This window comes from Panthera uncia, unplaced genomic scaffold (genome assembly GCF_023721935.1).
Source record: "Panthera uncia isolate 11264 unplaced genomic scaffold, Puncia_PCG_1.0 HiC_scaffold_1281, whole genome shotgun sequence".
NCBI classification, from domain to species: Eukaryota; Metazoa; Chordata; class Mammalia; order Carnivora; family Felidae; genus Panthera; species Panthera uncia.
The window spans coordinates 127,749-152,116 of record NW_026057900.1 but is presented as its reverse complement, the minus strand read 5'-3'; the positions used below and the strand labels follow the sequence as shown (position 1 = coordinate 152,116).

General features: G+C 45.3%; 1 protein-coding gene across 1 annotated transcript in view; it reads right to left on the bottom strand.

The window, feature by feature from the left end:
• The window catches only part of LOC125916873 (ATP-binding cassette sub-family C member 11-like), a 42,727-nt gene that overhangs the window by 10,275 nt on the left and 8,084 nt on the right, over nucleotides 1–24,368 (bottom strand). The window contains exons 5-16 of the mRNA XM_049623134.1: nucleotides 23,658–23,782; nucleotides 21,759–21,831; nucleotides 19,877–20,080; nucleotides 18,203–18,337; nucleotides 18,018–18,120; nucleotides 16,199–16,288; nucleotides 13,540–13,643; nucleotides 10,862–11,059; nucleotides 8,393–8,619; nucleotides 8,135–8,272; nucleotides 6,488–6,674; nucleotides 1,925–2,014 (exon numbers count right to left, since the gene is read on the bottom strand). Of these exons, the coding sequence (XP_049479091.1) occupies nucleotides 1,925–2,014; nucleotides 6,488–6,674; nucleotides 8,135–8,272; nucleotides 8,393–8,619; nucleotides 10,862–11,059; nucleotides 13,540–13,643; nucleotides 16,199–16,288; nucleotides 18,018–18,120; nucleotides 18,203–18,337; nucleotides 19,877–20,080; nucleotides 21,759–21,831; nucleotides 23,658–23,782 (1,674 nt within the window). The remainder of the gene's footprint in view (nucleotides 1–1,924; nucleotides 2,015–6,487; nucleotides 6,675–8,134; nucleotides 8,273–8,392; nucleotides 8,620–10,861; nucleotides 11,060–13,539; nucleotides 13,644–16,198; nucleotides 16,289–18,017; nucleotides 18,121–18,202; nucleotides 18,338–19,876; nucleotides 20,081–21,758; nucleotides 21,832–23,657; nucleotides 23,783–24,368) is intronic.

Below are 24,368 nucleotides of genomic sequence, written 5' to 3'. Positions count from 1 at the left end.
CCCCTATGCATCAGTACTCCTGTATCCCTTGGGTAAATTCCTAGCAGTGCTATTGCTGGGTCATAGAGTAGGTCTATTTTTAATTTTCTGAGGAACCTCCACACTGCTTTCCAGAGCAGCTGCACCAATTTGCATTCCCACCAACAGTGCAAGAGGGTTCCCGTTTCTCCACATCCTCTCCAGCATCTATAGTCTCCTGATTTGTTCATTTTGGCCACTCTGACTGGCGTGAGGTGATATCTGAGTGTGGTTTTGATTTGTGTTTCCCTGATGAGGAGCGACGTTGAGCATCTTTTCATGTGCCTGTTGGCCATCCGGATGTCTTCTTTAGAGAAGTGTCTATTCATGTTTTCTGCCCATTTCTTCACTGGGTTATTTGTTTTTCGGGTGTGGAGTTTGATGAGCTCTTTATAGATTTTGGATACTAGCCCTTTGTCCGATGTGTCATTTGCAAATATCTTTTCCCATTCCGTTGGTTGCCTTTTAGTTTTGTTGGTTGTTTCCTTTGCTGTGCAGAAGCTTTTTATCTTCATAAGGTCCCAGTAATTCATTTTTGCTTTTAATTCCCTTGCCTTTGGGGATGTGTCAAGTAAGAGATTGCTACGGCTGAGGTCAGAGAGGTCTTTTCCTGCTTTCTCCTCTAGGGTTTTGATGGTTTCCTGTCTCACATTCAGGTCCTTTATCCATTTTGAGTTTATTTTTGTGAATGGTGTGAGAAAGTGGTCTAGTTTCAATCTTCTGCATGTTGCTGTCCAGTTCTCCCAGCACCATTTGTTAAAGAGACTGTCTTTTTTCCATTGGATGTTCTTTCCTGCTTTGTCAAAGATGAGTTGGCCATACGTTTGTGGGTCTAGTTCTGGGGTTTCTATTCTATTCCATTGGTCTATGTGTCTGTTTTTGTGCCAATACCATGCTGTCTTGATGATGACAGCTTTGTAGTAGAGGCTAAAGTCTGGGATTGTGATGCCTCCTGCTTTGGTCTTCTTCTTCAAAATTACTTTGGCTAGTCGGGGCCTTTTGTGGTTCCATATGAATTTTAGAATTGCTTGTTCTAGTTTCGAGAAGAATGCTGGTGCAATTTTGATTGGGATTGCATTGAATGGGTAGATAGCTTTGGGTAGTATTGACATTTTGACAATATTTATTCGTCCAATCCATGAGCAGGGAATGTCTTTCCATTTCTTTATATCTTCTTCAATTACCTTCATAAGCTTTCTATAGTTTTCAGCATACAGATCTTTTACATCTTTGGTTAGATTTATCCCTAGGTATTTTATGCTTCTTGGTGCAATTGTGAATGGGATCAGTTTCTTTATTTGTCTTTCTGTTGCTTCATTGTTAGTGTATAAGAATGCAACTGATTTCTGTACATTGATTTTGTATCCTGCAACTTTGCTGAATTCATGTATCAGTTCTAGCAGACTTTTGGTGGAGTCTATCGGATTTTCCATGTATAATATCATGTCATCTGCAAAAAGCGAAAGCTTGACTTCATCTTTGCCAATTTGGATGCCTTTTATTTCCTTTTGTTGTCTGATTGCTGATGCTAGAACTTCTAAAACCTGTGTTCTTAACTACTCTAACACAAATAGAAGCAATAATATTAATAATACCTATTATTATTGACATTATTATTGTTTTTATACTTGGGCAAAACTCTCATTTCTAAAAAGGGAAGATTATTCTCTCTACATCCAGGAAAGCTGTGGGGGATGTGATGAAAATGGGCCATAGAGTATGGAAGGGTTTCTAAGAAATGACATCCACAGGTCCAGGGAAGATGGGGAGGGGCTGCAATTGCCTCTTGAAAAAATCTTAGGACCCCTGGGGTGCTGGAGCTTGCAGAGGCCATGGAAGCTGAGCCCCAGACATGGGTGTGAAAACTTCCTGAGCTCCCCACACTGAACCCAGACCTGCATCCCACCTTCATGTACTGCAGCATCCTCTCTGCGGAAGTGAAGTACGCCTCTGTCTCTGAACCAACCCGGGCAGTGGCCTGGAAGTTGGATGCCAGCTGGAGTGAAGGAGAAGCATCAGATCAAGAGACTGACAGGGGTGTGCTTAGGATTTCAATGCCCCTAAAAAACACTGATCACCACCCCTCCTGAGTGACTTCTCAAACTAAGACAATTTCCTTACAAGAGTGGAGCAGATACCTTTGGTGCCCCCCAAGCCCACTTCTGAGGTTAGCTGCGTGATGGCATGCAGTTCTGGGCAAGACACCACTGACACTATCCCACCTCAAGTACCCTTTGTGTGTATTTCTGCTTTCTGCTCAAAACCTTCACTCACACCACAGGAGCCCCTTCTGTCCATGCACAGTTGCAGCCCCAAAACACAGGGGAGTGAAAGTGCTGTGGGCAAACCCTCAACTAATGGGGAAAGGAGCCAGTAAATGAAGGCTCCTGTCCCTCAGTCTCTGGGGGACAATCCAGGGAGCATCCTATATGCTTCTCAGAAGGTGCCAGTAGAGTTGAGAGGTGGTGACCCAGAAACAGCAATCTCAATGACACTTACCCATGACAGGGTTTCTCCTTCCCTGCCTCTCTCTCTCCTGCTCCCTCAGTCATGTTTCTTAGGAGCACATCTCAAATAATTTGCCTACACCCAAGTCCTTGTTTCTGGCCTTGCCTTTAAGGAGTCTCGGGGATGCTCAGGAATTGGAGGCACCAGAGATGAGGACAACTGAGGCCCAAAAGGGGAAATAACATACACAGAATCACCTGGAACCTGGAGGTAGAGCTGAGATGGGGAACCCAATCTTCATACTCCCCATCCCCCTGGTCCAAGATGTGGGCTAACAGGCCATGAAGAAAGTTCTGGACAATAAGTTCACTATGAATTCATTCAGCACACTCCCTGAGGGCTCTATGCCATGTGCCAAGCCAGGATCTGTGCCCTAAACTGCAACAGACCCAGGCCTTGCCCTCAAGGAGCTCCCAGTCAGGTGGGGAGACAGATAGGTCAACAGAGAATGCCAGCACAAGGGGATGTACTTCACCCTGGGAGGCACTATGGAGAGCCATTAAGGACCCCCCAGACAAGGTCCCCCCAGACAAGGGCCACAGGGAAGTCTTCCTGCAGCAGTTGGCACAGGAGTTTCATTTTAAGGAGAGGTGGGATTTAGCAGGTTAAAAATGGGTGGAGAAGGGCACTCCATAGAGAGGGGACAAAGCCCTGAAAATAGTAAGTAGCAGGATATATTCAAGGCCTTGCATGCCATTCGGCTATGACTGGAACAAAGAGTATGGGAAGGGGAAGGAAAGCCCTTTAGAAGTCAGAGAAGGTGGATGCCATAATGAAATGACACTGACAGTTGGAAAGGAGCCCAAGGAGACTGCCTTTCCTCCAGTCAGTGTATCAGACATGGCTGGTTGCCTTGTTAGTAGCCGGTCGCTTTTTTCTTTCTTGCTAGCACAACCTCCATTATGCTCAGGCATCTGGCACCCTGGTGCTCCAGGGAGACTTGGTTAACTCCATTCCTCTTGTCATTGATAGGTTTAAGGTGTGAGCCATGCTACAATTCTGGCCAATGAAGCATGAGGAAGAGTCAGATGGGAGTATTCTGGGAAGCTGCTCCTTGTTCTTAAAACAGAGCACATGAAAAAAGTTCTCTCCTTTCTAACTTTTGGTGGTTATTTGGTGAGGATATGTTGCTTGGGGCTGCAGCAGCCATTTTGTGACCTTGAATAGACAATCCTGAGGATGAAGCCAGGATGTGGATGCCAGGGCAAAAAGATAGAATGCTCATGGATTCATGCTAGGTCACTAAATTAACAAAGAAGAGCTTACCCCAGCCTTCTGGATACATCACATAATAAGCCTCCAAACTGCCAAGGCCATTTTGAACTGGTTCTAGCATTTGCTGGCTGGAGGCCAGGAGCATCTCAATTATTTACAGTTCTTAAGGTTGCAAAGCAACATGGTGTGTGATTCCTGCTACCCAAAGCTTGAACATAATTTCATCGAGAGTACATGCAGATGTCAGCAAGGCACCAGTGTGGCCAGAGGAAAGATGTATGCTGGGGTCACAGGGCCAGATTTGAGGGGCCTGAGAGCACGGCCCATAGCTTAGGGTTAGCATAAGGAGACGGGGAATCTCTGAGGGCTCTAAACAAGACAGTGACATCAGGAAAACTGTAACTAAAGGTCTGGTGAGATGTAGGAGGTAGACAGGAGGGGCTTCAAGGGGAGGAGAGGAGGCTTCGAGGTTGCTACCTAGGATAGAGATGAGACACTTGAACAGGACAGCAGACATGGAGAAGAAAAAATAAATCCAGGGCCATTTTGAAGCAGTCAGGCCTCCAGCAGAACTCCTAACTAGTTTCCTGTGATGGAACAAGCTGGGGAGACCTTTGAGAGGTGCCTCATGTGCACAGTGCACCCTGGGAGAGATGAGACCCTGCCCCTCTTGCCTGGGCCAGCACATGATAACATTGCCCCAAGCTTTGCCCCCCTGGCCCATGTCATATAGGAACCAGGAGGGATATCTGGCCTTGGTGACTCCAGATCCCCTTTGACACCAGTGTGGTACCTCTCCCCAAGTTTTGGAAGGTTTGGGGGCAACTCTGCACTGGCACATGCATGTGTGTGTGTGTGTGTGTGTGTGCACATGCACATATGTATGTTTGTCAGAGAGAGGAAGACAGAGAGGAGAGGAGTGTGACCCACTAGGGACAAACCTATCTCTCACCAGCTGTGGGAACCAGGGCAAGTTACAGAACTCTGAAGTTCTGACTTCCTACCTGTAAGTGAGGAACAATAACAGCTAACATTTACTGAGCATTTATTCTGGGCCAAGCACTGTTCTAGGTGTTCAACATGCATTAATCATCATGTTTATACATGTCTCACAAATCTGTAATTTTGGAACTTGTATTATCTCCTTTTTACAAAATGAAGAACCCCAGGTACAAGGAGGGTAAGAGGCTTCCCCAAAGTCACACAGCTAATAATGGGCAGAGCCTGGCTTGAACCCACATTCCAAAGCACACAATCTTAACCATTTTGCTATAGCTCGTGGAATGTAGTAAGAATTCAATGCAAGAAAGTACAACAAGCACCTAGCAAAGTGCTAGCTCAGTGCAAGTGTCCAGTACATTCCATGTTGTTGCACTGGTAAGCTGTCTGCAAGTGTGAGCACAGCACAGCCACCTGCATGGCCTGGGTGCCTGCAGAAGGCTCCACACACACAGGCATGGCTGTGCATGTACAGGACTGCATATTTATGCAAATATATACCTGCTGCAGGGGCTCAACAAGGAGCAAGATGGAGCCCCTTGGCATACTCAAAAGATGCCTCACCATTGGGACACATGAGACCCAAAGCCAGTTAGAAAGAAAGCCACATGACCATAGAGAAGGCAGTTAATGAGCACCCCCTCGGGGAGCTGGAACTGTGTAACCAGTGTTCCCCCAGGCGGCTGCAAAGCCAGCCTCTGGCCTCACAGCCCTTGTGGCTAGCCCTTCCACTGGACTGACCCTGCAGACATGAACTTGGCCAGCTAGACCCTCTCATGCCCCAGTGTAGTGGACGTGGAGGAACTCAGGCCAGGAGCTTTGCAGGATGCTACATCAGAATCCCCTAGAGAATCTGCTTTTAAAATTAGATTCCGAGACCCCACCCACCCAGGACCTGACTCTGAAAACCCAAGGCTGTGCTCTAGAGCATGGTCCTCCTGTCAGTTGTACCAGTACCCAGGCCGAACATTCCTGCAAGGCTGGGACAAAGTGTTCTGCTTCAAGTCCTGTGCACTTTAAAGTCTGAGAAGATCTGTTTCAGGGGAGGGACTGGATGACTCCTTAGATAACTCAAGGAAGCCTGATAGCTGACTCAACAAATGACAGTAAAGTGAAAACATACCAGACAGCAAATAACAGGTCTTGGTTCTTACCCTGGCTCTACTTCTTTATTTTTTAATGTTTATTTATTTTTGAGAGAGAGAAAGAGAAACAGAGAGACAGAGAGACAGAGACAGAACACAAGCAGGGGAGGGGCAGAAAGAGAGAGAGGGAGACACAGAATCTGAAGCAGGCTCCAGGCTTTGAGCTGTCAGCACAGAGCCCGACGCAGGGCTTGAACACAGGAACCATGAGATCATGAACTGAGCCAAAGTCAGATGTTCAACTCCCTGAGCCATCCAGGTGCCCCATTCTGGCTCTATTTCTAGTGCTCTATACATTCAGACAAATATTTCCCTTTCTGGGCTTCAATGTCCCCATCTGCACAATAAGAGGGTTGGACTGGACTGCCTGCAGGCTCCATTCAATCCCAATACTCTAAGATTCTATTAAATAGCTTTAAATATAGACTTCCCAGTTCAGAGGTGACAGGAAAACAGGAAAGCAGACGATTCAGAAGGCCAAGCACACAACTCATAAAGCCACAAATGGCCAAAACCCAAGGTGTTATCAAAGTCCCATGAACCCCTAAGTCTGTCCACAGGCCACAAGCCAAAACCCCACTGTCTGAGAGTCCCTCCCTCACCTGCAGGATGAGGCTGATAGCCATAGCTTTATAGGAATATGGGGCAGAGGAAATGCCAAAAGCCACAAACAAGGCCACAGTCAAGGTCAGCAGGTTGGTCATGGTCTCCAGCCTCAGTGCTATCCATCTCGAGGAAGACAGGAACATCAGCATGTAGTTATTCTGTATATCACTCAGCCTCTTAAACCTGAGAAAGAAAGGACAACCTGAAAACAACATGTGTTTGTCTAACCCAGAGTTTCCTGGGAGTGGACACTGGTTGCTTCCTCCAGCATCGGGCTCCCCACTCCACCCAAGGAACCTGAATTATTTTTGGGGGCCTTCTCCCTGCCCCTTTCTTGGTCATGGAGTTGACCTGACCCCAGATCTAGGAGTAAGCTCTGACTGACTTATCAGCCCAGGCTCTTCCCTAGGCCTTGATCATCAGTTAGGGGAAGTTCCCTACCCAGGCCAATAAGAGTGAATAAATGTCAGGATCTACTCATGAGTGAGGGGAAGTATCTATCCTTCCAAGTATCTATCCTTCCAAGTATCTATCCACCTTGGAGAAGGGGCTGTGTCTGTCTTATTCACTACCATCTTCCCTGTGGCTCTGAGCACCCAGTAGGTGAATGAATGCATCATTTGAAGATGCCCTCAATCCCAGCACCTGCACAGTCCTTGAGTGCTCTCTAGTCCCACTGAGAGACTTGGTTCCATGGTTCATCCATTATTCCAATTAACCAGATATACACTGTCTCCCACACTCAAATCTTACCAGGCTTCAAACCCATTTCAGATGGCTCAATGCCACCTCTTTCCCCCTTGAACTCTTTTTTTTTCTAAGTTTATTTATTTATTTTGAGAGAGAGAGGCAGAGAGAGAGAGGGAGAGAGAGAATCCCAAGCAGGCTCCACACTGTCAGTGCAGAGACTGACGTGGGGCTCAGTCCCACAGACATGAGATCATGACCTGAGTTGAGATCAAGAGTCAGAAGCTTAACTGACTGAACCACCCAGACATTCCCCCTTTTTTTAAAGTTCCCCCTGAACCCTTATGGCCTTTTATCTGCTTTTCTTCTATGTTATTAGTCATTTTTAACCCTGTATTATTACAAAAATGTGTGTATGTGTCTCCTGTCTTCCACCAGACCATGAGCCTCTTATAGTTCAAGGCAGATCATGTGTGATTGATCTTTACAAATGGGTAAGTTCATATGATACAATTAAGGCTCAACATCAATCATAGGGTGTTTTTGTTTGTATCAACAAGCATTTAGAATACAAACCTATAGTTATGAATAGTGAAGGAAATTCTGTTATTTAGAAAGCTATTGCTTCGTGTATTTAATTAAAATTAGATACCTGTTTGGAAGTCAAAGAAAAAGAACAATGCAAGAAGTGCTGACCCAGCAACACTTCTTACTATTAATTATATTAATATGTGTATGCAATATCTACAGGTCTTTAAGGTTTACAAATATTTCCTGCATCACTTATATTTCTTATTCCTATATGCATCATCTTATAGATGAGGTCCTGGAAGCTCAGAAATAAATGAATAAAATCATGTGAAGAAAACACTATTTCCAGATCCTCTGTTCGCCACCTTCCTGCTTCCCACAGTCCCCACTGCCCCATCATCCTCAGATGACAGCACAGGACTCACTTGCTGATGAAGTCTTCAGTTTTTCCATAGACATGGATGGAGCTCAGGCCCTGCAGAGCAGTGAGGATATGGGAGAGCAGAGGGGAACGGCTATAGTTCTCCAGTCTCTTGAACACGTTGATGGCCATCTTAAACTTCCTGCATCAAGAATGAGAGTGAGTGACCTGGGCAGTCCTCCTCAGGGACCAACCAGTTCTACATACCAGCCTGGTATCCCAAGTCACAGACCCAGCTCACAAGCACAAAGAACCCACTTACATATAATAAATAAGGCAAACAGTAACTAATATGATTCCCATCAGCAGGATATATGGAGACAGCACACTGACAACCAACAAGATGGCGACCACCATCAAAAACAGGACTAAGAATTCTTCAGCAACAACGGGCAATAACTGGTCCAGCTGATCCAAGTCCCCTGCAAAGCAGTTCAGGAGTCGGCCTGTTGGGGTTGTGTCAAAGAAGCTCATGGGGCAGCAGAAAACCTGTAGTGACAAAAACAACCCAGATCAAGAGATAGTTCTGGAACTTGATGAAGATGTCAGTTACACTCAGCCCTGAAGAGATGCAGGATACAGCCTAAAGGGTGTGCAAGGGAGGCAGTTTAGAGCAATGTCTAAAAGCATAAGCTCCATAGTCAATCTTCCTGGGTTCCAGTGTTAGCAAACTCCTCCACCTACTGCTGTGTGACTTTGGGCAAGTTACTTAACCCCTCTGAGTCTCAATGTCCTCATTTGTAAAATGGGGATGATAACAACACTTTACTGAGTTATGGTGAAGATTGCACAAGTCTGCAAATAGACTAAAAACCTCTGAGATATGCAGCTTAAAAGGGTGAGCTTTATGATTACATGAATTATATATTAATAAACCTGTTATGAAAGGAAGGATAGGATTGAAGGAAGGGAGGAGGGAGGGAGAGGGAGGAAGAAGTAACACACTGAAAGTCTCAGAACAGTTCCTGCATCCCAATTAGAATTCCATTAATACCAGCACTTATTATTTTCTACAAATGGGACCATTTTCATCAGGATTACCGGAGATTAGTAGCAGCAATACTACTGCGATTGCACATGACTTGGTGTCTTGGGTAGAATTTAAGCGTGACTGCCCTTTCTTGAAGATGGTGTCCTAACTTGGTCTCTAAAAGCAGTGGACATGAGGGCCTTTGGAGATCAAAGAACATTTCGTACTGGAAGGGCTCTAGCAAAAGCATCTAGTTCATGTCCTCATTTTACGGATGAGAAAACTGAAGCCCAGAGAAGGGAAGGTTGCTCAGCAATTTGCTCAAGGTCACCCAAGTAGTTAATGGCAAAACCATGACCAGACCTCCCAAGGCTCCCCAACCACCCTGCCCCAGCACAGCCACACTCTTTACAGAAGGCATTTCTTAAAGGTTTGTGGCACTGAGCAACTGACCAACTGACCACTTCATTTCCCCATGTATTTCTCAAGCTGTAACACAAGAACAAAACATAAATAGAAGTTAATCCTATCTATTAAGGCCAAAAGTTAAGGAACGAATAAAAGGAGGAGGGAGGGAGAAGGAAAGTGCATTTTGACTATTAATAAATAATAATTATTTGCATCATAAAATTTCCCAGAAATGCTCTGCTTCTCTTCAACCCCTAATTTAAGCTGGCTGAATGTGACTCACCCTTCAGGTCACAGCAGAGAGGTCCCTTCCTCCAAGAAGGCTGCTTGGACTCCATCCTTCCCTCCATCACCTACATGCTGAGGTTAGGTTCTTATGATTCCATGGGCTCCCACCCAGTAGGTAATTTTACATACTATGTTACAACAAGCCTATTTTCTCATCAGTCTCCCTCAGTAGACTATAAGGCCATGATGGTCTGAACCATACCTGAATTGTTCATTCACCACTGTAAGCCCAATGCCCACCATAGAACCTGCACATAGTAACATCTGGTGAGGGGGAGAGCAATGATATTTCCAAGAGGCAGTTTGGTATTTTAACCATAATACATTCTCATCAGGACACACAAGGATATCAGACTTCTTGTATGTAAAATAAGGATAATAGTACCACTTGAAAAGGAACTTGGGACAATTATAAGCAACGCTATATGTGACAGTATTCAGCCAACAGAGGCCCACATTGGTGTGCCCGGCCCTCCAGCAAGGGACACTAAGCTTTTAGAATCACACTGCTGACAGCAGGATAGTTTCCAGGCACCCAGCTCATTCTGTGGCTTGCTCCCACCCACCCAGTGGCCCAGCGTGCACTTGCAACTATATTCTGCAAAGGGAAAAACTATGGAGACAGTAAAAAAGATCAGTGGTTGTTAGGATTTGAGGGGAAAGGAGGGATGAGTGGTACAGCACAGAAGATTTTTACAGCATGAAACTGTTCTGTATGATACTTCATGGCAGATACATGTCAGTATATATTTGTCCAAGTCCATAGAATGTACAGAATAAAGAAGACTTTAGATAAACCATGGACTGATGATGATGATGACGATGATGATAATGTATTGATAGTAGCTCATCAATTGTAACAAACATCCCGCTCTAATGCAAGATGTTAATAACAGAAGAAACTGGGAGATTAGTAAGGAGCATATGAGAACTCTGTACTTTCCACTTAATTTTTCTTAAACCAAAAGCTGCTCCAAAAAATGAAGTCTAGTAATTAAAAAAAGAAAGAAAAGCAGGAAAGGCTAGGGCTCAGCCTGCAACAGCAGCCAATACCCAAGCCCATACCTTGCTAAGGAGTTTGCTGTGCAGGGCGGTGGATGCTTTCCTCGTGAGTTTGGTGAAGGCCTTCGAGAAGCAGAAGCCCGTGCAGATTAGCAACAGCACACTGAGGCCATACACCAGTTGGTAAATTGGCAGCTGAGGGTTGTCCAGTATGTCACCTGGGTCTGCTGTTGTTCCATTGCTCTCTTGGCTGCTATTGGTCTTCAAGAGAGAACAGAGTGTGGTTTGATAAGACATATAGTTGGTCTTGTGCCCAGTTCCTGGCACAGAGCTCCTAAAATCCCTGTAATTCCCTAAGTGATAGGGGTGCTGGGAGCATCCTTTGTTCTAATATTTGGACGTTGACTCTGATTCCTGACATAAAATCTTCTAAGACCCTTGGAGTCTCTGGAGCAATCTCTAATTGCTTTTTGTAGCTAGTGTGTCTTTTCGTAGCCAGTGAGATGTCTGGTGTGAGGAGGGGGCTAGATAGCGTCAGGATGGAGAACTGGTCACCAGAAAGACCAAGCCATTACTAGAAGTTTAGAACTTTCAACCCCACCCCACCCCACCCTCCGTCTGGCTGGGGAGAGGAGCTGGAGGTTGAATTAATAATTGATCATGCCTATAAGATGAAGCCACCATAAAAATCCCTAAAGTACAGGGTCTAGAGAGCTTCTGGGTTGGTGAATACATTCACATGACATGAGGGTTGTGCACCCCTACTCCACAGGAACAGAAGCTCCTGTACCTGGTGCCTTTCTAGATCTCACCCTATGTACTGCTTCATCTGGCCAATCATCTCTATCCTTTATTATGTCCCTTATAATAAACTGGTAAAAGTATTCCCTGAGTTCTGTCAGCCATTCTAGCAGATGATCAAATCCAAAAAGGAGGTCATGAGAACCCCCAGTTGACACCTGGTCTGCCAGAACTATAGGAGGTCTAGACTCGTGATTGGCATCTGAAGTAGGGACAAGCTTGTGGGACTGAGTGCTTAACCTGGGGAGTCTGCACTAACTCCAGGTGGTGTCAGACTGACTTGAATTGTAGGACACACAGATGTTGTCCAGAGCATTAGAGAGTTGGTTGCTTTCAGAAAAAAACTGCACAATAGACATCAGAAGCATTGTGTGGGAATAGAGCAAAATAGTGAGTTTTCTTTCTTTGGGGAGGCAGATCATCTGAATCAGGCACCCGCAAGGCTGCCAGGGTAGAAAAGGCTTGATAAACTCACTCTATGGTGATTAGGAATTTGTGCGATATTGGGGCGCCTGGGTGGCTCAGTCGGTTGAGCAGCAGACTCTTGATTTCAGCTCAGGTCATGATCTCCTGGCTCATGAGTTCTAGCCCCACATTGGCTCACTGCTGTCAGCCTGTCAACGCAGAGCCTACTTCTGATCCTCTGCCCCCCACCTCTCTCTCTGCCCCTCTACTGCTCCCACTCAAATATAAATAAATCTCCTTCTCAAAAATAAACATTTCAAAAAGAATATTTTTAAAAAGTTAACCAAGTACTCCTTTGGGTAAACATGGCTTGGAATTAGAGAACCAAGTTCAAGTACCAGCAGGGGACTTCACATCCCAGGGAAGGTTCTTTTTCACACTATCCTCTATAAAATGGAGACAGAACCCACCTCCGAATGTGGTTGGGAAGATGAATGAATTAAGCAGGCACATAATGGCTGAGAACTGCAGGTCTCTCAACACAAAATAATTCCAACCAAACCCCTGTGCTAAGAGACTTGACCAAACTTCAGCATGGCTTCTAGCAGCTTAAGGCATGTCCCTAGGAGGACCCCAGCCCCCGCCCCCCATCAAAATGCCTGCCTGAGGAATCTCAACCACCACCAGGAAAAGTTACCATTTGTTCTAGCCCACACCTGACAGCATGCCCCTGACCTCCCTTTCTCGGAGCCCTCACTAAAAAGTGCTTACAGCTGTGAATACATAGCTCTTACAACTCAGAGCATCTCTCCCAAAGACCTGGAAACCATGTCTTTAAAATGTAATCACCATGAAGGATAGGGCCTCTGTCTCCCAGTCCCTGTGGAAGATTAGTCCTAACTTTGATAACTGCCAGCTAATGGACACAGCTGACCTCATCACATTCACACTCACCAACCCTGGATAAATTTCACTCCTCTGCCTCTATTCAGTCCCCACATTCATTCTCCCTTTAAAACACCCAAATCACCTGTGCACAAATCATATGACTTTCAGCTCTTTCCCCTGCCATCAGTAGTGACTGAGTAAAATGTGTTTTCCCTGCTTTCACTAACATCAGCTGTGTTTAACTGTGATGTGTCCTCCCAGCCCCCAACAAGGAGTCCAGAGGCACATTTTAAATAAAGCAGAATGAGAAGACAAAAGGGCTACCAAAGGAAAGATCACTACATGGAATGTAAAGCATTCTTGAGGACCTGTCTGGGGACATAAACCTCTTGGTTTTGTCCTGATGAGACTGCACTGGTGACCACTCATTCTATGAACACTGGGGGTCAGAGCTGGGAGGGAAGCCCCACGTCTGGCTCTCAGAGGTCCTCTCTAGAGCTTTTTCATTTGTCAACTTGGAAATGGCAGGCTTCAGGCTTGCCATGGGGTTCCCTAACCCATGCTCTGACCCTCATGGGGCCCAAGGAGTGGTGCCCCACTCCATATCAGCCCACAGAAACACACCCCACTCCCACCATGACACTTACCCCTGAGCCCTGCTGCAACCAATAGCTCAGCCACCAGAAGTTGAAGACTGTGAAGAAGACAATCCCCATCATGAGAAAGACAACAATGGCAGAGGCCATGTAACCTGGAGAGACAGGAAAGGGGTAACACACAGGTGCCATAAAAAGGTGAAGGATAATGGTTGACAAAGTTGCTCAGCCATTCCAATCCCTTGGATCTCCTTGACCCCCATCCACCTTGGACACCTTGGAGGACTTCCAAGGTTAGGAAGCCCAGTAGTCAAGTCCTGACTCTACTACTTACAGGCTATGTTAGCCTGAGCAAAGTACCAAAAGTCATTCCACTGTTTTACCTATGAAATTGTGATGGTAGCCATACTAGCCACATGGGATCACTCTGAAGAGGATATGTGATAATGTGTGCCAAACACCTAACCCAGTGCCTGGCACAAAAGCAATATTCTAGAGTAGTCTCCCTTATGCAGGTCCTGAGGATTCAGTCTTAAAAATGACATCAGCTATCTTTTATGTGGTATGTACTACTATGGACTATGTGCCAGGCATAGTACTAAACACAGACATTATCTCTGAATTTGGAATTCATGCACCCATTTACTGAGTATCCAAGAAGGGAAGAAACTTGCCCAAGGTCATAGAGCTGGCAAGTGGTAGAGCTTGGATTCAAAAAAGCCAAGGATGCGGAGCACCCAGGTGACTCTGTCGGTTAAGCGTCTAACTTCAGCTGAGGTCATGATCTCAGGGTTTGTGAGTTCGAGTCCTGCGTCAAGCTCTGTGCAGATGGTCAGAGCCTGGAGGATGCTTCAGATTCTGTGTCTCCCCCTCTCCCTCTCTGTTCCTCCCCCAATCATGCTCTGTCTCTTAAAAATACATAAATGTTAAAAAAAATTTTTTTTAAGCCAAGGATGGGAAAACCCAGGGTGCATCCCTTCCTTCTGTAGATGTCCCTGCCCCCAGCACTCTCCCCACCTGTTCAGTCTGTGCCCCGTTCCCATATTTGTGGGTGTTGTTAAGGTTTTAATTTTTAAGTAATCTCTACACCCAACATGGGGCTCGACCTTACAACCCTGAGATCAAGAGTCTCATGCTCCACCGAATGAGCCAGCCACGGAACCCCTTGCCCATATTTCTTCTTTTGAATTCAACCCTTCCTTAAGCTCCACTCAAGGGTCACCCCTTCTTTGATGACATCTGAGACTGTGCCTAGCCACAGAGATCTTTCTTACTACCTGGGTAATGCAGATGTCATAATTCTCCAGCTAGATTCCATGACTGGCCCTTGGAGGCCTTTATGCCCCCTCTCCTCTGGAGCTTGGCACAGTGCCTGGCCCATAATAAGTACTTTGTAAATACAGATCAATTGGTTGCTGGATTCATTCATGCATTTACAGGCATCTGCTGCTCCCCTCTCTGGATAGGCACTATGTTATGCCCTGCAGGGCTACCCATGGTAGAAGGAATAGGGATGGTGATCTATGCACAGCCTACCTCTTCCTCCTTTAGACAAGTAGAAAGAAGATACACCTTACATGGGGTTAGGTTCCAAATTCAATCAAAAGTAAAAAGTTGGCATGGAGTCCCAGTTACTCTCACAAATATCTTAAATTACTTAAAAAGGACAGTATTATATACTTGGTTTTGTGTTTATAAAATTGTAGTTATATTTATATGAATTTGGTAATGTATACCCTTTAATAAAGCAGTAGCTTTGAAACTTCTAGCTGCCTGCCACCCACCATCAGAAATGTATTTTGAATGCACACCAGGATAAAGGCTTCACCAATGTCACTGTATGAAATGGAAGCAGAAAATTTCTATTCTCTTCTATCGGATTTCTTTCAGTGCTGCTTAAAATCCACTCAACTGATTTCAGAACCCACTAGTGGGTCAGGACATAAAGTTTGAAAAACACTCAAAGAGTACTGTATGAACTACATTTTCTTATTTTCTCTGTTCTTGGTGCTATGGCAGCTGGGGCTTTGATCTTGAGGAGACTGCTCTTCCCAGGGCTAATTCCTAGAAACAGCAAATGACCCCCTGTGAGCACACTTGGGATGTACAAATCAACCAACCCACAGCCACACTCCCAACCTCATCCTGCATCAAACTCACACACCAAACCAACATTCCTGCCCTAAATCACCCCAGGCCCAGGTTCCAAATAACTAGGGACCAGTCCTATAGCCCAGAGCCCCCCCCCCCAATTATTCATTATAATCCTAAACTTACTCAGCATACCCACCCTGTCACACCCACTCCTTCCCACAAAAACCCCAATAAGGCCTTGGGGCCTTCCCTCTGCCTCCTGACCAATGTGGCCCTGCATGGCATGCCCTGTCTCCTGTTCCTAGGGTCCTGTGAACATAAACTTCTCCCTTTGTGTCAATAATTTCCATGCATGCCTGCATGTCTTACCATACCTGATTAAAATAAATCTCAGGTACATTTTAACACAATACGAAACCTAACTTCCAGCACTGACTATGGTTGTAGTTGAGTGTGGCTGAGATTGGAATTTTGCAGGTCAAACCCATGAATGGCATGACTCCTCTGTGCCTCTCTACTTTGCATGACTGCACACATTCCAGTCTGACCCAGTTTCAGTGGCAGGTCCAGTCAGAGAGAGAGCCCCAGGCCTGGCATGGCAGCTGACATACTGTACCTCCAGTTGCCTGGATATAGTGGTGGTAGACACTCCATCTCAGGGACCCTTCTTTCATCTTCTCCTTCCTTGTGAGCTGATTTTCCAGCACTGGGTCAGAGTAAGAAAACAAGGAAATGATGTGTCTTTCAATCACTTGCATGGCCTTCCAAGGTCAAGACTTTTTATGAAGCCTTCCACCCCTGACTTCCACCCTTTTCCAGAGACCTCATCTTCCAACTGCAGTGCCCCATCCAAGTCTGATTCTAACCAGCATGTTTTCCTTGGAAAACTCTGCCAAAGGTAACTTTGACCTGAATTCCACAGCCTGCAAAGGGGTTTCAACCCCAGCCATTCAATAATCCTTGGGGTCCGGGGGTTCCCAAGATCTTGATGGGTTGGGAGAGGCAGCAGGAGAGAATGAAGAAAGCAATGATATGGAACCAGAAAACTGGGTTCCAGAATGGTCATTACAATACTTTACAAGCTTAGGCAAATCATTTAACTTCTCTGTTTCCTCGTCTGACAACTGGCAAGCCTATAGATAGTTGCTAAGATGCTTTGCAGGAATATTCTTCTAAGAAGTCCTCAAAAAAAAAAAAACAGCTGTCTAGACTCTTGTCCTAGAGCAGAGAAGAGAGACGAGTTCCTGAAGTCTCAGTAGATGCTACTGATGACAGTAGCAACAAAAGGAAGCAGCACTGTGGGGGTATCTGTCATTTCTGCCTAAGGCTCTCCTTTCTTCTAATAATGCTCTAATTTCCCCTGGGGAAAGGGCTCTCTTCCTGGAATTTGAATTTTGAGGGAAATCACACTATTATGGAAAATATTTAGAGTAGATTTTCTTCAAAAAGATCCTGCACCTGTTCCTGCCACTTATGGCTCAAAATTGCTGAAGAGTGATTCTTCAACTTTTCATTTTGTGATCTTCCAATTATTCTTCTGCCCAAATCGAGCTGCTTCATTGCTAAAGATGATTTTGGTGACAAGAGCCTCTAATAGGCCAACCACTATCCTGGGGCTTCCCTACGCATGACCTCATCTTATCTCCACTACAACACTACAAAGTAAGCACTAGTTACCTTCAATTTTGCAAATGAGGGTTCAGAGAGGTTATGTTGCTTTGCCAAGGTCACCCAGCTTTGTAAGCAGCAGAGTTGGAATTCAAATTGGGAACTGTCTTACTTTAAAAATGAAGGTCTTTCTGCCCTGCTGCCCTGTTTCAGAAAAGAGCTAGACTGTGAGCTTCTGGATATCCAAGACTGGGCCAAATTCATATCTGTTTTTTTTTTTTTAAGTTTATTTACTCTGAGAGCATGCACAGGCAATGAATGGGCAGAGAGAGAGGAGAGAGAGAGAATTCCAAGCAGGCTCCGCACTGTCATCATGGAGCCTGACATGGAGCTTGAACTCACCAACGTGAGATCATTGACCTGAGCCGAAATCAAGAGCTGGACACTTAACTGACTGAGCCACCTAGGTGTCCCTCATTTCTGATTTCTAATACCTTTGTTTTCAACACTTTCTTTCAACAAATATGTAATGATTGAAAGTCTAAATGCCTTACAGTTAAATTTATGCCACTCCAGGCCAAACCTACCCACACTCTGTGTCTGCCTCTGCACACTCTCAACTCTGCCCCCCACAACACTTACTTCCTAGATCTTCAGGCCTCCTGACCAGCACAGTCCGAACCCCACCACCCTCAACTACTTGGATCATGTGGTCTAGGATCCTGGCCAGTGAAAGACATGGCCCTGTCTGGGGTCCAGGAGGAAATGCTAGGTCATCTAGAGGACCCAGGTAGACGCACAGGTGTTCTTGCCCTGTTGCCCAGCACCATTACCAGCATTTTCATAGACAGACTCTTCCTGGAAGGTGGTCTGGGCTTGCCCTTGCACCTGAGAGTCTTCTGCTGTCTTTGCTGTGTCCTGCAGTGGGTCCTGGGAAGAAAGAACATGTCATGAATGCAGGGGTCAGGGGGTGCTCCTCTACATGGGCAGTGTGGGGCGGGTTGGAAATCACCTGTGTGGCTTCTCCCTGCATGTTCTGGATGAGTTGGGCGTATTGTCCCTTTTTCTGTATTAATTCACTATGAATTCCTTTTTCACAGATTTTCCCATCTTCTAGCAAAACGATCTGGTCACAAAACGCTAAATACTAAAGAGTCAGAAGAAATAGAGCCTTCAGTAAGCATACAAAAAGATATCCCACTTCACCACTCATAAGGAAAATATAAATTTAAATCATAATAAAATATTATTTTATCCCCTCAGGTTGGCAAAAATCTTAAAGCATTGCATAAGTGCAAGCATTGGTGATGACTGCAGGTATAGGGAATCTCGTACAAGGTAGGGGGTTGCAAATTAGTCCAAATACTGTGGAAGACAACATGATAATATCTAGTGAAATTAAATATTTAAGCATTATGACCCAACAATTGGATGCCTAAAACTCTAATCCCAATAAATTCTCAAACATACATAAAGACACATATGAAATGACGTACGCCAAAGCATTTTTTTTGTAAAAATGAAAAATGAGAAACAACCTAGATGTCGATCCCAGAGAAATAAATTCTGCTGTACCCAGATATTGGACTGCTACACCAGTGAGAATTTTAAAAAGCTGCATGTATCAACATGGGACATCTCAAAAATACAATATTGGGTGAAACATGCAAATTACCAAATGACACAGGAAGTAAAATATCAATTACATAAAGCTTTAAAATATTCAAAAGGGCACTTTACCATGTCTAGAGGTGCTTACATGTGTTGTAAGAGTGCGGAGGCCTGCACAGGAATGACAAACAGGAAAGAGAGGAGAACAAGAGGCAGGAGACAGAATGCAATCAGAGAGGGGATCTATTCTGTTCAATTGTGTCTTCTGGGTGGTAGAAACATGGGTTTTCATTAGACTATTTAATAAACTGTTCTTATGTCTTAAATATTTTGTACCAAAAAAAATAGGCCAAAACAGAAGTAGAGGGAGAAATAATAATAATGCCTTGAGGCCAGAACCAAGTATGGGAGTATCTAGGGCAAAGGCATTATGAGAGGCAGCACCTAGCATGGTCACTGTACTTCATCCAAGAACATGAGACTTGGGGAATTCTTCTCTGAAAGATTTCTTTGTAACTTCAAAAGCAGAAGTCAATCCATCAAATCTGAAGGAGAACTTAAAATTTGGTTTCAATTTTTACCAGCCACAGAAACCATTTACCAGCCTACCCTCTCCATGGGGAAAGCAGAAGACATCCAAGTTTTTTACAATGCTCCTCAAGTTTTGAGGTCTAGTCTGAGAGGAAGAGGTAGCTGCTGTGAGGTTGTTACTGAATCAATGGCAGAATCAATGGCAGAAACGTGAGCATCGGGCACCTGGGTGGCTCAGTTGGTTAAGCGTCTGACTTCAACTCAGGTCATGATCTCATGATTGGTGAGTTCAAGCCGCCCCCCCCCCCCCGTGTCAGGCTCTCTGGTGTCAGCACAGAGCTCACTTTGGATCCTTTGTCTCCCCCTCTCTCTGCGCCTCCCCTGCTTGCTTCCTGGCTCTCTCGAAAGAAAGAAAGAAAGAAAGAAAGAAAGAAAGAAAGAAAGAAAGAAAGAAAGAAAGAAAAGAAAGAAAGAAAGAAAGAAAGAAAATGTGGAGATCTACATTAGTCATCAATCATGGCCAGAGCCCTGAAAGGGTGATCACCTGCAGCTGGTGGGTCACCAGAATGACAGTCTTCCCCCTAAGCATCTTTTTAATGCACTCCTCAAAGATGTGCTTCCCCACGTGGGTGTCCACAGCAGATAGAGGGTCGTCCAGCAGATAAAGCTCGTGGTCAGAGTAGACAGCGCGGGCCAGGCTGATCCTCTGCTTCTGCCCCCCAGAGAGGTTGAGGCCATGCTCCCCAATCTGCAAATAGACAGCCAAAGGCACTGTGTCCAGAGAACAAGCCCAGCCAGGTATGCTCAAAGTTAGCCAGGTAGGCACATATGACACAATGAACCTCTTTGGTGCACGCTCCTGGACACCTAGTGATTTGGCACCCCTGGTATTTTTTTTAATATTTTTCAAAATTTGCTTAATAGGGAATGAAGAAACTGATTTTTCAGTTAATTAAAATTTTATTACTCATAACTAGATACAATGTTTCTAAACCTGTCAACTTCTAAGGTGGCATTTTAAAACTCTATTTAATAAAACAAATTATTCCTAAGGAAGAGCACCTCCTTATGTCTTATTTGGCTTTTAAATTTCTGTTGACAGCGACTGTCGACTTGCAGCATCATCAGCCCTCTCTTAAGATTGTTTGCATGGTGTACAGCTGCTCAACAGGACAGAGCTGCAATGGCTAGAAGGAGGCTCTGTTGTTGCTGTCAAGAGAAGGAGTACCTTATACACCTTATGTCAGGAGTTGCTAACAGTAACAGGCAACCAGAGTTACTGGACAGCATGTTTTGGGTCCCCTTGCAGACTAGCATGCCAGCACCTGCTGGCTGGCCAGTCCCTCAGTCATCTCTGCAGACAAGGGTGCCAGGGCCTAAGTCCCCATCCCTGCTCTACCATGAACTCTTATGGTCTCTGTAGAAAAGAAGCAGAGTTTAAAGAGCAGCAGGGCAACCTCCTGTCACTGCTCTGCCTCTAGTTCACCACTGTGTGCCCTGGGACAGGCTGCTTCACCCAGTCAAAGGCTTAGTTTTGCATTGAGTCATCACTCAACAAATGCTTACTAAGTGCCTACTGTGCTGTGATGATAAACCAACGCCTGCTCTAGCTGGGCACTGTTCACGGCATTTCGTACATATCAGCTCATCTAGACCTCAAGCTTGACCAGGTCCATACTCTTATTGACGCCATTCTACAAACCAGAACTTGTTCTTTCTACTGAAGAGATAGCCCTGAATAAGACAACTGAGCTCTATGCTCTCAAGGGTTTACAGGGTAAAGGGTATCCATCTCTAAAAGAAGGATAATAAAAGCACTGACCTCCTAGAGCTACCTGAGGTTCACTTAAGACAATTCATTCAGGTTGCTACAATTTTGCATCTGGTGATCAGCAGACTGAGCTATTAATATATCATAAGATCAAGACAATAATAGTCCTTTTATCTTATAAAGGTTTTATGCAGATTAAAAGTGGCTACAGATGTGAAAGACGTCAATTATCACAAAAATGTGAATCATATCGCCATTGGGAAGCCATGGCTGCTATTCCCACTGGCAAAGGAAGAGCTGGCCAGAGGGGGCAGAGAGGGAGGGAGCGGAGGGAAAGGAAAGAGGAATGGATGGGAGGTTTCTTATCTTCACAGAGTCTCCACTGCTCTTGCTCCAAAGGTGGAGTTTGAGGTCAGCTCCCCATCCTTGTGGGGTAAGGTAGACTTGTTGCCAGCTCTCACTATAAGATGAGCCCCAATTCCCTCCCTGGGTGGGGAAGGCTTTGAGGCAGCAGCTACAGGGCCGTGAGCTGCTTTGGGAAGGAAGGGCTGGAATCCCTCCTCTACATACCCAGGGAGGCAGCACGAGGACCCCAGAAAAACCATTACAAAGGCACCATCACAGCAGAGGCAGGGGGTGCTCACCTCCCACTCACCTCTGTCATGTCTCCAAAGGGCAGAATTTCCAGGTCCCGGTTGAGGGAGCAGCAATGGAGCACCTGGAGGTACCTGCGAAGGACAGAGAATTGAAGGGACAGGTGGCCCAGCCACAGGCCCTGCAGCCTTTCCAAGTCAGGAAGGGAAAGGTCTCTCACTCCATGTTAAGAAATTTGGACTTGATCCAGCATTTAACAGTAAAGCATGGGAGGCTTTTTGCATTTCCTTCCTCCCTTCATTTCTTTTAATCTGATATGTGCATTTAGTAAATATTTGAACAGAACAACATCAACAACAAAAGATATCATGAAAAGCAAGCCTCTCCCATCTTTGACTCTCAGTTGTTTACCTCGGAAACAGCCACTATTATAGTTTTTTACATATTCATTCAGAAATAATGTGGTCAAATATGTTCGTGTGCAGCATATATAGGTTTGTGTTGTTTTAATGGCACCATAATATTTCATTATATGGCTGCACCATAAATTATTTAACCACTGTCCCTGTGATGGACATTGGGGTTCTTTATAGTCTTTTGGTACTATTAACAATGTGTAATATGAACATTCTGGTATATGGGCCTTTGTGTTCATGGGTGATACTACCTATACATTAAACACCTAGCAGTGCTGAGTCTAAGAATTGGTGCATTTCTTTTGGACCAGATACTTGAAAACTGCCCTGTGAGGGGGGGGGGTGATGGGTATTGAAGAGGGCATCTTTTAGGATGAGCGCTGGGTGTTGTATGGAAACCAATTTGACAATAAACTTCATATATTTAAAAAAAACTGCCCTGTGAGCTATATCAGTCTGAAAGCAGAGCAATGACAAGATGAGAGTTGTGTTTGGGGATGGCTGCCCTGCAAGCAGGACACAAGGTGGAAAGAGCAGAAGACTGGAGACAAGGAGCCAAGGGCAGGGGCAGCGGGAACAATCCAAGCAAGAGATAGCAGGCAAGAACTGGCAGTGAGATGAAGAAGAAGAGAGAAATACAAGAGATATATAGGAGACAGAATTGTCCAATGTGAGTGACAAATTAGATGTGCAGCATCAAAAGACGAGGCGTCAGTCTTGCTGGGGTACACAGTTCACTGATGTCATTAAACCAAATTGGACAACTTGGGAAGAGAAGCAGGCAGGATGAGGGTTGGGCAAGCAGGGCGCTCATGAGCTGGTGTTGGACTCGACACTGAGGAGCCCACAGGACAGCCAGCTGGAGGTGACCAGTTCGTACACCTGTACATCCATCCCCCTCAACATTGCTACTGTGGGCAGATTATAAAATCAAGCAAATGGTCAAAGGAGGCCAAGGTCCACCAGAGTTGGAAGCACAGCTATAGCATTCAGGGCTGTTTTGGTGAATAGACTTCACTCCTAACTTCCAAGTGCATGTCTGAAGCAGGTAAACCCCAGACCGGGAGATAGAGACCACAAAGGGCAAGGATGGTGGTGGTGGCTCACCAGTACTGGTTTCTTCTACATCCCACAACGTCATCACCCTATTTGCTTTACCTTTTGACTTAGAGGTGGGGAATTCATTAATACAAATGAAGTTTTAAAGTACCGTTGTTGGAGGGAGAGGGTTATTTTGACTCCTATAATATAATAGGTAAGCATGGAATTTCTGATAGCAACTGGGTTCAGATCCTGATTCTATCATATCCTCCACGGTCTGTGATTTTAGGCAAATCATTTAACCTCTTGAGGCCTCAACTGACTCATCTAGAAAATGATATGATAATAATCTTTCTTTCACAGCGAGGAGGAAATATGTTGACGCATAGAAGTGAGCACATAGCAAGTGTTGGCAGTTGTCAAATTACTATTCACAGCTGGGGATCCCTCCCCCAACCAGCCCCACGCACCTGTGTCCCTCCTGGGCCCTCCCAGAAGCTTACCGGGCCTTGTCGTACTGGCCTCCCATGAGGATGTTCTCCCTGACGCTAGCCCTGATGATCCAGGCCTGCTGGGGGACATAAGCCAGGCTTCCATGCACCCCTACTGAGCCCTCCAGCAAGTGCATCTGCAGCAAAGGGAGTCAGCCTTAGGACCGGGTGGAACAGGGGAGGACCCTGTCTGGCTCAGCAGCCACAGTGTCCAGTGACCCACCACCCCCTGGGACCCTCGGGGCTCTCCAACGTAAAGGGAATTTTAACATGGTCCTGCCAGGCCCACCAGTGAGTCTGAGGGAAGGTCCTGGGAATGTGGGACAGGAGCCAGAGCTAAACCAGGCCAGTTCCTGCTGTGACTAAATCCAAGGTCTGCCTTGAAGCCGCCCCATAGTTTTTCTTATTTCTCCAGTCCCATTCTCTAGCAAGTGGTGCTTCCATGGTCTTCATGGTGAGATGGAATGTTGTAGGTCATCTCTGACCATCCCTGGATATCAACAGAATTATTTCTGATGTCATTAGATGTGATAATGTCATCCTGTGTAGATGGGAAAAAGTCCTTTTTGGGGGGACATCACGATGAAGTATTAAGTGGGAAAAGTCTCACAATCTCTGTAATTTAAAATAGTTCCACAAAATGTGTTTCTACATAAATGTGGCAAAAATGCAAATGCTATCAACTGTTGAATCTAGATGGTAGGTATATGGGTGTTTAGTGTC